The sequence below is a fragment of the Lipotes vexillifer genome, unplaced genomic scaffold (assembly GCF_000442215.2).
Source record: "Lipotes vexillifer unplaced genomic scaffold, Lipotes_vexillifer_v1.1 scaffold39, whole genome shotgun sequence".
Lineage (NCBI taxonomy): Eukaryota > Metazoa > Chordata > Mammalia > Artiodactyla > Lipotidae > Lipotes > Lipotes vexillifer.
The window spans coordinates 4,354,547-4,372,364 of NW_006787038.1; the positions used below are offsets into that span (position 1 = coordinate 4,354,547).

Consider the following 17,818-nt stretch of genomic DNA (forward strand, 5'->3'; position numbering starts at 1 on the left):
TGGATCCCGCACCCACCCAGCCCTGCACAGCTACTGCAGCAGTTGCAGGGTGCAGAGTTTCCACACGTTAGTCTCTCACCCCAGCGTTTACAGCGTCACCCCACGCTTCCTGGACGCGGGCACGCCGATCATGTAGTTTTTGATCTTTAAAATAATCTACTATTCATTGAGGCCTCACAGGGCTAGTATGTTGTCTTGTTTTGCAGTAGGAGCCCAATAAAATCTGTGAATGTTTTTGGCCTGGGTCTTGAAGGATAGATACAATTTAGGCAAAAGGAGATTGGATTACTACATGTTAAAGGGAAAGAACAGGCAAAGACAGCAATCTACAGAACAGAAACACAGATTTTCATTTGTTGTACTAGAAAGTAACCATGGGCATGCAATGGAAAGTAAGGCAGGAAGGATAGGTAGGGTCGACTCAACAAACTTTTAAGAGTAACAACGATATAACCTAATGTAAACTGTAAATAATGAAAGGCAAGTAAATTGAGATTTTATTTGGAAATCTCTAATATAGCTAACAACATGCTGTACTGTAATTGTTTTTCTGTCTTCTGTGTAATCTTCTGAGGGATTATAATCCATGCGTTTAGCACAATACCTGGTGTGGTGAAGACACTCAGTATTTGCTGGGGATGAAGATTACAGTCAAGTCAGCAATTTATCTGTCCATGTTCCCACCTCATCACCTTCCCAAATCTAGTACATTACAATTTTATAATCAATACCATAGCTACTTCCTAGATCTTAAGCCTTCAAGGGAATACAAAGTAACTCCTGTTCACAAGAAGTTTGGGAGCTCTAGGAGCCCTTTTGGTTTCTATATCAATCTAGGATGGAGGATACAAAATTAACAACTCTTAATAGTTTTCTCTTCTTATACAGGTGAACTGAGAGAACACTTTTCACAATTTGGCCATGTACGAAAGTGCACTGTTCCTTTTGTGAGTATTATCTTTTTTTAAAAAAAAGTAATAATGTTATCCTCTAATTCTTGATTTTTTTGTGTGAAAAGCATTATCAATTTATAGAATTTGTAATGAAGTGAGGCGGTTCAGTCTTTGTTGATTAAATTATGGGTGATACTGCTTTAAAAAAATAAACCTTATCCTAGGTATTTGAGGTATTTGTGTTAGTTTTTTATTGTTGCATAAAATTATCACAAACTTACTGGCTCAAAACAACACACATACATTATCTCACAGTTTGTACAGATCAGGCCTAGCTTTGCTGGGTCCTCTATTCAGAGTTTCATGTAGCTGCAATCCAGGTGTCAGCTGGAGCTGCAGTCTCATCAGAGGCTCAACTGGGAACAGTTGATTTCCAAGCTCCCTTAGGTTGTTGGTAGAATCAGTCTTTCAGCTGTAGGAGTGGGGTGTCTGCTATCTTTCTGGCTTTCAGCTGGAGGCTGCTCTCAGCTCCTAGGAACTGCCTGCAGTTCCTTCTTAGCCGGCTTCTCTCCCTTGTGGCAGCTTGCTTCAAAGTCAGCAAGGGAGTTTCCCTGGTCTGGTAAGATAGTTTTATAATGTAGTCTTTGGAGTGACACCCCATCATCCTTGCTGTATAACCTGATCAAGGGAGCAATATCCCATCACTTTTGCTATATTCTTATGGTTAGAAGCATGTCATAGGCCTTGCCCACATTCAAGGGGAGAGATTATACAGGGTCAACATGGTGGGACACATAGAGATTTTGGGGCTGTTTTGGAATTTTGTCTATTACAGTGTTGTAATAAGGACTTCAGAGAGTAGAGGATAATTTTATCATAAAACTAACTGGTGGAGGATATTTTAACCTTTATCCTCATTGAGTGCTTTTTGTGTGTGTTTATATTTGTTACATTTTCTTTGCCTCCTCATGAGGGTTTAGAAATCAATCTATAGGGAATTCCCTGGCGGTCCAGTGGTAAGGACTCTGTGCTCTCACTGTGGAGGGCGTGGGTTCAATCCCTGGTGGGGGAACTAAGATCCCACAAGCCTCGGGGTATGGCATAAATAAATAAGTTTAAAAAAAGTAATGGAGTCCTTTAATTCCAAATAAAAGTCTTAAAAAAATCAATCTATAGATTTGTTCTACTTTATCCTGGGCTGTCTTTTTCTGTGGACTCTCTAGATTACTGTTTTTTGGGGTGTGTGACGTGAATACACAGAGTTTACACATGCTTCACTAAAACTGCTTTTTTCCTCATGGCACTGAAAAGGCTGTGGTAAAGTATCAACTTAAAGCAACTTAAATTCTTAACGCTTGGTTAAACGTTACTTGCCTTACAAAGATCTAACAGATTACGCATATCCAGTGCTAGTAAAGGTGTAGGGAAACTGGTACTGAAATTGTTGAGAAGTTAACTGATACCTTCGCTGAAGGGTAATTTGGCAAAATCTATTAAGAATTTGCCTTTGATCTAGCAGTTCCATTTCTAGGAATTTATTCTACAGAAATGTGAGGTCAAGAATGTTCAAAACAGCATTGTTTAATAATATCATAATTGGAAAATCTAAGTGTTCATCAGTGGGGTTGGTTAAATAGATACTAATTCATTGATACAATGGGATTTATAGTTGATTAAAAAAATGAGGCATGTGTATTACACACATGAAAATCTATAAGCATAAAAAATAGTTTTAAAAGTGTATGAAATTGGGCTTCCCTGGTGGCGCAGTGGTTGAGAGTCCACCTGCCAATGCAGGGGACACAGGTTCGTGCCCTGGTCCAGGAAGATCCCACATGCCGCGGAGTGGCTAGGCCCTTGAGCCATGGCCGCTGAGCCTGCGCGTCCGGAGCCTGTGCTCCGCAACGGGAGAGGCCACAACTGTGAGAGGCCCGCGTACCCACCCCACCCCCCCCAAAAAAGTGATGAACTTTGTATTTTTTGAAGAGCATTAAAAAAAATGTTTCTTGGGAATTCCCTGGCAGTCCAGTGGTTAGGACTCCGTGCTTCTGCTGCAGGGGGCAAGGGTTCAATCCCTAGTTGGGGAACCAAGATCCCGCATGCCATGCGGCCAAAAAATAAATAAATAAAAATATTAAAAAATAAAGAAAGTTTCTCCAAAAGGTAACATTTTTCTTGGTTGCCATTTCCCTCTTAAAAGAATTTAGGAGCCGGAGTTAACAGATTTTAGACTTAAACATGAGGTTTTGATTCTTGGGAAAATTAAGTAATGTGTAACAGGAAGAAAATTAGTTTCTAGTAACAAGTTCATTGTACTCAAGTTAGAAATGCAGGTTCCAATTTTAGATACATAGTATCTAAATTTTAGCACAAAAATGTTAATGCCTTTACAAATGGAAATGGCCACCTGGAGTAGAGTGCTTTAGAAATCGTCCTATCATCTATCTGAGGTAAGGACTGGGACATTAACAGAAACTTTTCCTGTGTTCTAGGTTAATACTTATAAACTTACCTTCCAGGTATATGGGGGCAACTTCCAAGAATGTGTTTTTGGGGGCAGAGCACAACATAACTGTAACAAGACTGATGATGTACATTGAGTGAATAGACATCTTGGCATTTTTACATAGAAGGGCTGGAGGGCTGGGCAGGCTACGTCTAAGCACACTAGAATCTCTGATGTATAAGACATATAGAATCTGATGTATATATAGGTTGAATGATAAGCGCTCTGTCTTTTGCACAAGTAGCAGAACTGCTTAAATTAACCAGAAGTCTAGAACTAGGTAAGTAAGGGTAACTTTTTTTTCCTTTTTCGTTAGGAGCATGGTGGTAGTTGTGATGAGGGTGGTTAATCTCAGAAATTACTAGAAATGCACCTAGATTTTAAGGGTTAATTTTCTAGTTTCTAGAAGTGAAGAAGTTAGAAACGGGAAGAGTACTTCTTTATGTGATCAAAATTTCGCTTGACTATTGCTGTTAATGGTTTGTATCTGGAATGACACAGAAAGCTCTTTACTCATATTTTATTTCTCCAGTGGCAGTAGAAAAGCAGAGGGAGTGTTATGATTAAGAGATTAAGCTTTGGGTAAATAAGAGAGTATTTGTATTAAAGCAGGGTTTTTTATATTTATTAAAATGTGTTTTACTCCATTTTGGCAGATGAAAAAGTTGGTAGTTTGATTTGGAACTCCTGGAAACTTTCTCAAGTTCATGATTATTAATCTCTTCCTAAATTTTGAATTTTTAGGACAAAGAGACTGGCTTTCACAGAGGTATGGGTTGGGTTCAATTTTCTTCAGAAGAAGAACTTCACAGTGCACTACAACAGGAAAATCATGTTATTGATGGAGTAAAGGTAAATATTTTTCTGTATCATGTCATGAGCTTTCTGTATATCAGTTAAATAGGTCAGAAGTGTGAAATGACAGGGACTTTGGAAGATGTGTAATTTAATGTTTGTTAAAGAGTGGTGGTGGTGGGAGAGTGCCCAGTTCTAAAAGGTCTGGAAAGGGAAGTACAAGAAGACACTTTAATGGTTAGCAAGGTATATGCAGCACAGAACAGTGGAAACAGCAGGGAGACCCTGGTTGAAATCCTGGCTTTTCCACTTACTATGTGACCTTGGGCCAGACTGATTTACAATTTTTAATTGAAGTTCAGAGAGTCTTAAGTACAAGGAACAAATAACATCCTTTGACTTCCTGGTGCTGACTCCCTAATGAAACAACAGTTTTCAGTTTTAATGTTTTTGCAGACATCATTGCCTTTCCTTAGAGTGCTTATTATGTGATTGCTTTTTTTCCCCAGCTCCATGTTCAAGCTCAAAAACCCAAAGCTTTGCAAGGGGACCAAACATCTGATGAAGAGAAAGATTTTTGAGAACATCACTGCCTATTAAATAAAGTAAACAAAACTGGAATTTTTGTCTAAATGTTTTTATTGGAAACAGATAGTTGCACCAAGCAAGAGCTTACTTTCCCCACTCCAAATTAAAACAGAGCACAGCAGGGGCAAACGTCATTTGGCAGGACAGTTCCAGTATGTGAACATCCTTCTTTCTACGCACTGTAGTTGGGGTAAATTTATTTGTAAGCAGTCATTCTTAGACAAAATATTAACCCCAGAGTACTAATGTCACTCGAAAGGGAAGTGGCCTTAATTTCATGTGTGGGGCAGTATGTTCTGTAAATGCCAAAAGGTGGGAGAAGCACAAACACAACCCACTCTTGAAAAAAAACTAAATAATTCAAAGTAGAATTTTTCCATCCCCCCCTTTCTCCTATAATAAAAAGTAGTGCTGGGCTCTGACACCCAGATTTAGTTTTCATCCTGGCCATTTACAAAGTGTTCCCCCATATGACTTGCATCATTAGGGTTATGAATAATAGTTCATTCACTCTGAAGAAAGTATCTACTCCTTTCTCCTCTTCTTGCCTTCATGCTCATGTTCCTTGGGGCGGCTGCTATCTGAGGGTCTTTTAGAGCCACCGTGCTGTTTGGCTTCTTCCAAAAATTTGTCCAAACCAAAAGGATCCTCCTCAAACTGAACCGGTCCTTCTCGGCCTCTTTGTCTACGGTCTGAACCAGAAAACTCCTTATCGGGAACAAATCTAAGGAAAAAGAAACGACCATGAACTACTTTGTTTTCACTGGTGCAGACACAAACTAAACTGTCTGCCTTGGTACCTGTTAGTCTTTATTCTGGCTTCTAGGTCATCACCATACATGTCCTTGTCCAGATTTTTACTGGGCCTGTAAATATTCTGGGCCATATCTTTACCACCTCTCCAGGCTTGATCATAAACATTGTAAATTTCATCTTCTCCACCTGCAAAACCACTGTCCATACCCTGTGGGAAAATAGAGGATGTTAAAAATGTACATTATTATTTATTAAAAGTTGAATCTGATTACATTCTTGTGAAGAGTAAAAACCCTTGCTCATTTATAGCTCACATTTTCAATAATCTGAACTGCAAATAAAAAGGTCATTAAAGAATGGTCACAAAGTCCATTAACTTTTGTTCACACCACCTTTGGGTTCTTAGATTAAATATGGTACTCATTAACAACTGACTGCTTTAGCGTTAGTGGTCTTTAAAATTGGAGGATACTAGTATGTTAATTTCCTTTTCCCTGAGGATTGGTATTCATATCAACAGCTAATATATGCTATTTCTAGACTCTTTGTACCTTGGATTGGTTGAAGAGCCTTTGGTCATACTGAACTTCATTGGAAGACCGAGGATTGGGCACACCCAGAGCAATGACTTCGCTGATATCTCGATTTTCATTTCTCTGCAGTTTCGACCTGTTTTGAAATACCATGCCACAAACTGAAAATTCTTCACAAACAAGTCGAATTTCCACTTAAATACAATCGATATCAGAGGCAGAGTAAATATGTACATTCACATCTTGTGAATATATATATTCCTTGATAATGCATAATCAGGATGGCAGCTCTTAAAGCATTTCAGATACATGATTATAAGAGATAGGGTTTTACAGTTAAGCCTTCATGATAGCAGAAAAGAACTGCTAAGAGACTCTTTCCTTGAGATAAAACTGGTATATAACATTATATAAGTTTCAGGACTACAACATAATTCGGCATCTGTATACCCTACACAAAGTGATCACCAAAAGTCTAGTTACTGTCCATCACCATACAATTGACCTTCAGCCATTTCACCAATCCCTCAACCCCCTTCCCCTCTGGTAACCACCAGTCTGTTTTCTGTATCTATGAGTTTGTTTTTGTTTGTTCATTTTGTTCTGTTTTTGTAGATTTCACATGAGTGAAATCACACAGTATTTTTCTTTCTCTGACTTGTTTCACTTGGCATAATACCCTCAAGGTTCATCCATGTTGTCACAAATGGCAGGATTTCATTTTTATGCCTGAGTTGTATTCTAGTGTACACACACATGCCCCAGATCATCGTTATCCATTCATCTGTTGATGGGCACTTAGGTTGCTTCCATATCTTGGCTATTGTAAATAATGCTGCAGTGAACACAGGGATGCATATACTTTTTTGAATTCGTGTTTTTGTATTCTTCAGAAAAATGCCCAGAAGTGGAATAGCTGGATCATATGGTAGTTCTATTCTTAATTTTTTAAGGAATCTCCACAGTGTTTTCCATACTGACTGCACCAATTTATATTCCCACAAACAGTGCATGAGGGTTCTCTTTTCTCCACATCCTCTCCAATGCTTGCTATTTCTTGTCTTTCTGATAACAGCCATTCTAACAGGTGTGTGGTTTTAATTTGCATTTCTCTAATAATTAGTGATGTTGATTATCTTTTCATGTGCCTGTTGACCATCTGCATGTCTTCTTTGCAAAAATGTCTATCCAGATCCTCTGCCCATTGGGTTTGTTTTTTTGTTGTTGAGTTGTATGAGTTCTTTATATATTTTAGATATTAATCCCTTGTTGTATATATGATTTGCAAGTATCTTCTCCCATTCAGTAGGTTGCCTTTTTGTTTTGATGGTGGTTTCCTTCACTGTGCAGAAGTTTTTAGTTTAATATAGTCCCATTTATTTTTCCTTTTGTTTCCTTTGCCTTTGGAGTCAGATTCACAAAAAACATTGCTAAGACCAATGTCAAAGAGCTTATTACTACTTGTGTTTTCTTCTAGGAATTTTATGGTTTAAGGTTTTACATTCAAATCCTTAATTCATTTTGAGTTAATTTTTGTGCATGGTGTAAGATAGTGGTCTAGTTTCATTCTTTTGCCTGTAGCTGTCCAGTTTTTCCAATACCATTTATTGAAGAGACTGTCCTTTCTCAAAAGAATCATTCTTGATATGGAAGTCTTTAATACAAGCAATCACCTTGTAATGCATGCTGAGATATGAAACTGCTATGGTCTATATCTGCTATTATAAAGGGTTAGGGGGAGTAGATGCTAATTAGATGTATCACACAAATCATTTTCAATAAGCTAGAGTCAGTTCTTTTACCTAACCACACTTAGTAAGTTTATTCTATTAGAATTCTGAGGTAAACATGTCAATGACTGGATTACTCAGTAAGATTTTTGACATTCAGATTAACTTAATTCCCCTGCTGTTTCAGTATATATGCCATCTACATCGCAGTGATACCACAGTAACCGTCATCATTTATTTTACTAGAGGCTCAGGTCTTAAAATGATTTCTATAGACAACCTAATTTTCATACAATCACAAGTTTAAAGCTTTTCTATGTTATCAATTCTCATAGTTACATTACTGGTTTTAAGGGCTCAATTTATCCACAGAGCCATTTTGATTTTTGCAGCTTAGGAATTTCAGACTAAGAGTGTCATTAACTGTGCACTTTCATACTTCGTTCCTCTCTCCTACACTGTACATTTAAACACAACTCTAAATTCAGATTTTCTGCTTCTCCATGACTTCACTCATCAGGGAGGTGAAATATACCATTAAAAAAGAACACCACCAGCAGGAATCTGTTTTAGATATGACTTGAAAAAATAGATCGTATCAGCTCAGAGGAGGATGAGAGCATGGAAAACTGCTTATTTAGAAAGAAAATAAATAGATCGCAGCTCAGAGGAGGATGAGAGCATGGAAAACTGCTTATTTAGAAAGAAAATGTTTTACATTTGCATTTAACCCTTACTCAGAATTCCACCTCTGTATTACAGCATGTCTTCAACGTTTCAGCAATTTCAGTCCTCAGTCTTTGGTGAACCACAAACTTCACTAATCCCTACTTTCTTCCCAGTCTCCATACATGTATTTCCTTTGTTCTATACAAGTCTGTACTTACTAAGAGCACTCTGTCAATTTTCCTAAGTAATTTCAAATGACAGCTCTGTCTTTCTGAATTTTAAGTAAAACTGCTCATGAAAAGAGGCTGACTCTCACTTCTTACAAAACCTGCTCTTCTTTCCCACTGTACTTGGTACAGTACTCTGCACGTGAAAGGATCTCAATAAAGGTACAGAAGCTTATTTCCTGTCTAGAGGAATAGGCACATGATAACTTTGTCTCACCATTTGAAACAGGAAAAGAACAGACCAGAACAGGCATATCCACGACTTTCTATTCACAAACATGATCTCAATTCCCTTTTCTATATCCCCATCATTCTCAATTCTAGCTGACTCTACAAGGTAATGGAAGAAAAGATAACTTCCATGGATAGTTAGTTCTGCTAAGACAGAGTAAGCAGTCAAGTGCAAGAAAATAAGTGCTTATTTATTAAGTTATCAACCTGAAGAGGAAAGAGAGAGAAGCAAACAGGTCTTAGTGCACTAAACCTCCTCTCTAAAAGGTTCACAGAGGCCACTCTTCATAATTCGTATTTATCTCAAATAGTACCTACCTCTTATCTGGAGCTGCCCTGGAAAGATTCCGGTCATGCTGTCTCTCTTTTCGCCTGTCATGCCGGATTTCATCCCTCTCACGTGCCTCTCCATCCTCTGTGTGGACACAGTTGAAAATTATTATTATTATTATTATTTTCAGTATGCGGGCCTCTCACTGATGTGGCCCCTCCCGTTGCGGAGCACAGGCTCCTGACACACAGGCTCAGCGGCCATGGCTCACGGGCCCAGCCGCTCCGCGGCATGTGGGATCTTCCCGGACCGGGGCACGAACCCGCGTCCCCTGCATCGGCAGGCGGACTCCCAACCACTGCGCCACCAGGGAAGCCCATAACAGGTAGCTTTTTAAATCTTGCCTCATTAAGACATTTATATATGATTCAAGGAAGTGGATTACTACTTATAACCTTAGTTACTTCCCTATAGTTGAACTCTAGACTCCTATAACAAATTGCCTGCTTGACACCTCCATTTTAAACTTAACATGTCCACAACTAAACTCTTAATCTTTCCCTCCCAAATCTCTTCCCCCTGCAGTCTTCTCACTATTAGTAAATGGCAACTCAATCCTTCTCAAATATTTAAATCAAAACTTCTAGAGTCATCCTTGACTCCCTTTCTGTCATTCCTCTACCAAATCCATAAGCAAATTTTGTCAGCTCTACTTGCAAAATACTTCCAGTAACTGACCATGTTTTCACTACCTCTCATTATTATTAACTCTCATTTGGATTATTGCCTCTCATTTGGATTATTGCAATAGCTTTCCAAACGGTTTCCCTGCTTCTCCAAATGACCATTCCATAGCCTTCTAACATATGCAAAATCATGTCACTCTGCTCAAAACTCTTCAAATTGCTTCCCTTGTTACTTGAAGTAAAAGCTATGTTCTTACAACGACTAGAAGTCATACATGACCTGGCCACTTGGCCCTAACTACTCTGACACCTCATCTCCTACTGCTTAGCTTTCTCAGTCTAATCCACCCATACTGGCCTCCTGCTTTTCCTTGAACACACCAGTTGTACTCCCAACTCAGGGCCTTTGCACTTGCTGTTCCTTCTATCTGGGATGCTCTTCCCTCAGATATCCACATGGCTCAGTTCCTTACTTCCTTCAAGTGTTTGTGCTAATGTTACTATCTCAGAAGTGAGGCCTATTCCAACCACTCTCTCCTCCTGGCACTTTTATACTCCTTCTCTGTTTTATTTTTCTCCATAGCTACTATCACCTTCTAATATACTATATGACTAACTTTTTTGGTCTGTGTACATTCACTAAAATGCTCACTGCTATACCCCCTACCTGTCTAGTAGAAAACTCTGTGTCCAGAAGAGAGCCTTGCACACAGTAGGTGCTCAGTATGAACTGAATGAATAATTACACTAGTCTAGGATTTATTAATGAAAGAAAAACCACCCTCATAATTTTCTTGAATTAGAATTAGTCTTCTCACTCTACCTGAATTAATATACCAATGCAGACCACTAGATAAAGCCAGAGAGAAAATACTGGCAAATTTAATGATCAAAGGCCTACAAGATAGAAAAACTCTGGATCAGTTTACCATGTGGGGGAGATGAATTATTCAGTTGGAGATAAGATTTCTCTAAGTTTCAAGAAAATTAAAATAAGAGAAAACTAAGCCTATCATTTGAGTAATATGTGATTTTTAAAAGTATACTGCTCAGAACTTTAAAAACTTCTGGTGTTCTTGCATATTAGAGGCCCACATTTAAATACACATTCTTTATTTTCTACTGCTTCAGCTTAATAAGGCAGAAATTACTGTTTCACTTCTAAATTCTTTCTGAAATATCTATATTTTCTTTATATGTGTGTACTGCTCCTGTATGCAATAAGAAACAATAGAGATTTTCTAAAATGAGATAGATATTATTAACAATGCAAATTCAGTTTAGTAATGAGTATGTCATACCTTTTTCCACATGGGTTTTGATCCCAGCTCTTCTCTCCCTGGCTTTCTGGGCCATTTCTCTAAGTTTCTCTTCATGTTTCTCCTTTTCCTTTTGAGCCATCTTTCTCTCAACTTGAGCACGCATTTCCACAGCTTCACGAGCCTGTTAGTAAAGTCTGATGTTAAATAAGACACTACTGGGGATAAAGAATTACAGTTGTCACATAACTCCCTGACTAAACTCTGGCTTGGAAGAGGTTATAAAGAATTCAAATTTGTTAATGCCGATTAAAACAAAGATTCTTGTCTACAAAAAGATTACTTGCCTAGACGACATTGCAAATTTAGCTTTTTCACTCAGAGAAATGTTTTAGTGGTTGAAACTATAGTGACCCCAATCAATCTTGTAAGTCAGTGTTTCACTAATCTTTCCTCAGAAACAACCTAAAAAATAAAATTAAACAAGATTCCAGTAAAGCAAATTTCAATATCAATAACAGGAACTGGTTATATTCTCAAAATCAATCAGACCAACTCAAGATAAAGTCTTAGAGGTCAGATAGCAGATGCAAGAAGAATTACAATCCTGCAGCCTGTGGAACAAAAACCACATTACAGAAAGATAGACAAGATGAAAATGCTGAGGGCTATGTACCAGATGAAGGAACAAGATAAAACCCCAGAAAAACAACTAAATGAAGTGGAGATAGGCAACCTTCCACAAAAAGAATTCAGAATAACGATAGTGAAAATGATCCAGGACCTCGGTAAAAGAATGGAGGCAAAGATCGAGAAGATGCAAGAAATGTTTAACAAAGACCTAAAAGAATTAAAGAACAAACAAACAGAGATGAACAATACAATAACTGAAATGAAAACTACACTAGAAGGAATCAATAGCAGAATAACTGAGGCAGAAGAACAGATAAGTGACCTGGAAGACAGAATGGTGGAATTCACTGCTGCGGAACAGAATAAAGAAAAAAGAATGAAAAGAAATGAAGACAGCCTAAGAGACCTCTGGGACGTTAAATGCAACAACATTTGCATTATAGGGGTCCCAGAAGGAGAAGAGAGAGAGAAAGGACTCAAGAAAATATTTGAAGAGATTATAGTCAAAAACTTCCCTAACATGGGAAAGGAAATAGCCACCAAAGTCCAGGAAGTGCAAAGAGTCCCATACAGGATAAAACCAAGGAGAAACACACCGAGACACATAATAATCACATTAGCAAAAATTAAAGACAAAGAAAAATTACTGAAAGCAGCAAGGGAAAAACGGCAAATAACATACAAGGGAACTCCCATAAGGTTAACAGCTGATTTCTTAGCAGAAACTCTACAAGCCAGAAAGGAGTGGCATGATCATACTTAAAGTGGTGAAAGGGAAGAAACTACAAGCAAGATTACTGTACCCAGAAAGGATATCATTCAGATTCGAAGGAGAAATCAAAAGCTTTACAGACAAGCAAAAGCTAAGAGAATTCAGCACCACCAAACCAGCTCTACAACAAATGCTAAGGGAACTTCTCTAAGTGGGAAAAACAAGAGAAGAAAAGGACGTACAAAAACAAACCCAAAACAATTAAGAAAATGGTCATAGGAACATACATATCGATAATTACCTTAAACGTAAATGGATTAAATGCTCCAACCAAAAGACACAGGCTTGCTGAATGGATACAAAACCAAGACCCATATATATGCTGTCTACAAGAGACCCACTTCAGACATAGGGACACATACAGATTGAAAGTGAGGGGATGGAAAAAGATATTCCATGCAAATGGAAATCAAAAGAAAGCTGGAGTAGCAATACTGATATCAGACAAAATAGACTTTAAAATAAAGAATGTTCAAAAGACAAGGAAGGACACTACATAATGATCAAGGGACCAATCCAAGAAGAAGATATAACAATTATAAATATACATGCACCCAACATAGGAGCACCTCAATACATAAGGCAACTCCTAACAGCTATAAAAGAGGAAATCGACAGTAACACAATAATGGTGGGGGACTTTAACACCTCACTTACACCAATGGACAGATCATCCAAAATGAAAATAAATAAGAAAACACAAGCTTTAAATGACACAATAGACCAGATAGATTTAATTGATATTTATAGGATACTCCATCCCAAAACAGCAGATTACATTTTCTTCTCAAGTGCGCACGGAACATTCTCCAGGATAGATCACATCTTGGGTCACAAATCCAGCCTCAGTAAATTTAAGAAAATTGAAATCATATCAAGCATCTTTTCTGACTACAATGCTATGAGATTAGAAATGAATTACAGGGAAAAAACCCCTAAAACACACAAACATGTGGAGGCTAAACAATACATTACTAAATAACCAAGGGATAACTGAAGAAATCAAAGAGGAAATCAAAAAATACCTAGAGACAAATGACAATGACGATCCAAAACCTATGGGATGCAGCAAAAGCAGTTCTAAGAGGGAAGTTTATAGCTATACAAGCCTACCTCAAGAAACAAGAAAAATCTCAAATAAACAATCTAACCTTACACCTAAAGGAACCAGAGAAAGAAGAACAAACAAAATGCAAAGTTAGCAGAAGGAAAGAAATCATAAAGATCAGAGCAGAAATAAATGAAATAGAAACAAGGAAAACAACAGCAAAGATCAATAAAACTAAAAGCTGGCTTTTTGAGAAAATAAACAAAATTGGTAAACCATTAGCCAGACTCATCAAGAAAAAGAGGGAGAGGACTCAAATAAATAAAATTAGAAATGAAAAAGAAGTTACAACAGACACTGCAGAAATACAAAGCATCCTAAGAGACTACTACAAGCAACTCTATGACAATAAAATGGACAACCTGGAAGAAATGGATAAATTCTTAGAAAGGTATAAGCTTCCAAGACTGAACCAGGAAGTAACAGAAAATATGAACAGACCAATCACAAGTAATGAAATTGAAACTGTGATTAAAAATCTTCCAACAAAGTCCAGGACCAGATGGCTTCACAGGTGAATTCTATCAAACATTTAGAAAAGAGCTAACACCCATCCTTCTCAAACTCTTCCAAAAAATGGTGTAGGAAGGAACACTCCTAAACTCATTCTATGAGGCCACTATCACCCTGATACCAAAACCACACAAAGATACTACAAAAAAAGAAAATTAGAGATCAATATCACTGATGAATATAGATGCAAAACTCCTCAACAAAATACTAGCAAACGGAATCCAACAACACATTAAAAGTATCATACACCATGATCAAGTGGGATTTATCCCAGCGATGCAAGGATTCTTCAACATACACAAATCAATCAATGTGAAACACCATATTAACAAATTGAAGAATAAAAACCATACGATCAACTCAATAGATGCAGAAAAAGCTTTTGACAAAATTCAGCACCCATTTATGATAAAAAACTCTCCAGAAAATGGGCATAGAGGGAACCTACGACAACATAATAAAGGCCATATACGACAAACCCACAGAAAACATCATTCTCAATGGTGAAAAACTGAAAGCATTTCCTCTAAGATCAGGAATAAGACAAGGATGTCCACTCTCACCACTATTATTCTACCTAGTTTTGGAAGTCCTAGCCAAAGCAATCAGAGAAGAAAAATAAATAAAAGGAATACAGATTGGAAAAGAAGAAGTAAAACTGTCACTGTTTGCAGATGACATGGTACTATACATAGAGACTCCTAAAGAAGCTACCAGAAAACTACTAGAGCTAATCAATGAATTTGGTAAAGTTGCAGGATACAAAATCAATGCACAGAAATCTCTTGCATTCCTATAAACTAATGATGAAAAATCTGAAAGAGAAATTAAGGAAACACTCCCATTTACCACTGTAACAAAAAGAATAAAATACCTAGGAATAAACCTACCTAGGGAGACAAAAGACCTGTATGCAGAAAACTATAAGACACTGATGAAAGAAATTAAAGATGATACCAACAGATGGAGATATACCATGTTCTTGGATTGGAAGAATCAATATTGTGAAAATGACTATACTACCCAAAGCGATCTACAGATTGAATGGAATCCCTATCAAATTACCATTGGCATTTTTTACAAAACTAGAACAAAAAATCTTAAAATTTGTATGGAGACACTAAAGACCCTGAATACCCAAAGCAGTCTTGAGGGCAAAAAACAGAGCTGGAGGAATCAGACTCCCTGACTTCAGACTATACTACAAAGCTACAGTAATCAAGACAATATGGTACTGGCACAAAAACAGGAACATAGATCAATGGAACAAGATAGAAAGCCCAGAGATAAACCCACGCACCTATGGTCAACTAATCTATGACAAAGGAGGCAAGGATATACAATGGAGAAAAGACAGTCTCTTCAATAAGTGGTGCTGGGAAAACTGGACCGCTACATGTAGACAAATGAAATTAGAACACTCCCTAACACCATACACAAAAATAAACTCAAAATGGATTAGAGAGCTAAATGTAAGACCAGACACTATAAAACTCTTAGAGGAAAACACAGGAAGAACAGTCTTTGACATAAATCACAGCAAGATCTTTTTTGATCCACCTCCTAGTTATGGAAATAAAAGCAAAAATAAACAAGTGGGACCTAATGAAACTTCAGAGCTTTTGCACAGTAAAGGAAACCATAAACAAGATGAAAAGACAACCCTCAGAATGGGGGAAAATATTTGCAAACGAATCAACGGACAAAGGATTAATCTCCAAAATATATAAACAGCTCATGCAGCTCAATATTAAAAAAAACAAGCAACCCAATCCAAAAATGGGCAGAAGACCTAAATAGACATTTCTTCAAAGAAGACATACAGATGGCTGAGAAGCACATGAAAAGCTGCTCAACATGACTATTAGAGAAATGCAAATCAAAACTACAATGAGGTATCTCTTCACAGCTGTTAGAATGGGCATCAGAAAATCTACAAACAACAAATGCTGAAGAGGGTGTGGAGCAAAAGGAATCCTCTTGCACTGTTGGTGGGAATGTAAATTGATACAGCCACTATGAAGAACAGTATGGAGGTTCCTTAGAAAACTAAAAATAGAATTACCATATGACCCAGCAATCCCACTACTGGGCATATACCCAGAGAAAACCATAATTCAAAAAGACACATGCACCTCAGTGTTCACTGCAGCACTATTTACAATAGCCAGGTCATGTAAGCAACCTAAATACCCATCGACAGATGAAAAGATAAAGAAGATGTGGTAAATACATACAATGAAATATTACTCAGCCATAAAAAAGGAATGAAACTGGGTCATTTGTAGAGATGTGGTTGGATATAAAGACTGTCATACAGAGTGAAGTAAGTCAGAAAGAGAAAAACAAATTGTATATTAACACATATATGTGGAACCTAGAAAAATGGTACAGATGAACCAGTATGCAGGGCAGAAGTTGACACACACGCAGAGAAGAAACGTATGGATACCAAGGGGGAAAAGTGGCGGGTGTGTGTGTGTGATGAACTGGGAGACTGCGACTGACACGTATACACTGATGTGGATAAAATGGATGACTATTAAGAACCTGCTGTATAACAAGATAAATAAAATTCAAAAAAAAAAAGATAAAGCCTTAGTGTACATGTGCAAGAGATAATTTCCATAAGGGTGCTCACTGTGATACAGAAGGTGTACTCTTCTATGTTCTATACACACGTCATGATGTATGTAAAGTTCAAATACACATATTAACACACATATTAATACACATATTAATAGACAGCCAATATTATGAATGTCATTTTCTACAGCATTCAACACATCGGAATGTTTATTTGCCCCTCCCTGATACCTTTTGGGAGACACCTACATTTAAAAGAGAGAAAAATGATGAAACCTAAAAAGAGCAGCTGGCAATCTTCCCAAAATGTGATCAGCCTAGTTAACCATTATTCTGGAATGTTGTGAGGAAGCCGAACCACCAGTGGTGAGGAAGGTGTGTGAGTCTACGAACGCTGAGACCAGGTACAGAGCTACAACCAGCACCTGTCATCTCTGGAACACATCCACAGGTGACAGCCTCTTCAGGTACTCAGCAATGTAGCTAAAATAACAGTATCTTAGGTAACTGAGAACGGATTTACAAATTATCAAGAGCATTAAACAACTTAATTATAACAGACCAACCTTCCGATCAGCAATGTAGAGGGCTTCGGCCAGTTTTGCAAAATTTTCATTGATGTGAACTGTCTGCAGTCCTCTTCCATCAGCTGCCAGACGTTTATCTAATGGAATTGTATAACCCTAGTGTGAAGGCAGATAGAAAACACTGGTCACAAAAGAGCTACTGCAGAGTCTTTAAAACTAGATTTATATATGTCTGTTTTGACAACCATTTAAAGTTTTTTCCTTACATCTTTCTTCACAATTAAGCAACAACAGCAGCAGCTAACAATGAGTGCTTTGTGTGGAGGATTGTTTAAGCATTTTACATCCATGGCATCATTTAACCTTCAGAACAATTCTGTAAGACTGGTAACATTATTATTTCCATTTCACAAATAAGGATACTGAGGTAATGTCCCCAAGGTCATACAGTTAATAAACAGACAAACTAGGATTTAAACTTGGGAAGTACGATTTCAGAGTGCAAGCTCTGGGAAAACAGATTCTCATGTTAAGA

At 37.6% G+C, this 17,818-nt stretch overlaps 2 protein-coding genes across 3 annotated transcripts in view; one reads left to right on the forward strand and one right to left on the reverse strand.

Annotated features, from left to right (window-relative positions):
- Positions 1-4,809, forward strand: part of SLIRP (SRA stem-loop interacting RNA binding protein) — an 11,365-nt gene extending 6,556 nt beyond the window's left edge. The window contains exons 2-4 of the mRNA XM_007459780.1: positions 889-947; positions 4,144-4,251; positions 4,704-4,809. Coding sequence (XP_007459842.1) covers positions 889-947; positions 4,144-4,251; positions 4,704-4,775 — 239 coding nt within the window. The 3' untranslated portion in view covers positions 4,776-4,809. The remainder of the gene's footprint in view (positions 1-888; positions 948-4,143; positions 4,252-4,703) is intronic.
- A 6-nt stretch (positions 4,810-4,815) lies between these two features.
- Positions 4,816-17,818, reverse strand: part of SNW1 (SNW domain containing 1) — a 34,971-nt gene continuing 21,968 nt past the window's right edge. The window contains exons 9-14 of one of the 2 annotated variants that reach the window (XM_007459781.1): positions 17,323-17,439; positions 11,187-11,328; positions 9,247-9,343; positions 6,090-6,207; positions 5,583-5,746; positions 4,816-5,506 (exon numbers count right to left, since the gene is read on the reverse strand). In XM_007459781.1, the coding sequence (XP_007459843.1) occupies positions 5,308-5,506; positions 5,583-5,746; positions 6,090-6,207; positions 9,247-9,343; positions 11,187-11,328; positions 17,323-17,439 (837 nt within the window). In that variant the 3' untranslated portion in view covers positions 4,816-5,307. The remainder of the gene's footprint in view (positions 5,507-5,582; positions 5,747-6,089; positions 6,208-9,246; positions 9,344-11,186; positions 11,329-17,322; positions 17,440-17,818) is intronic. The other variant, XM_007459782.1, reaches the window with a different exon arrangement.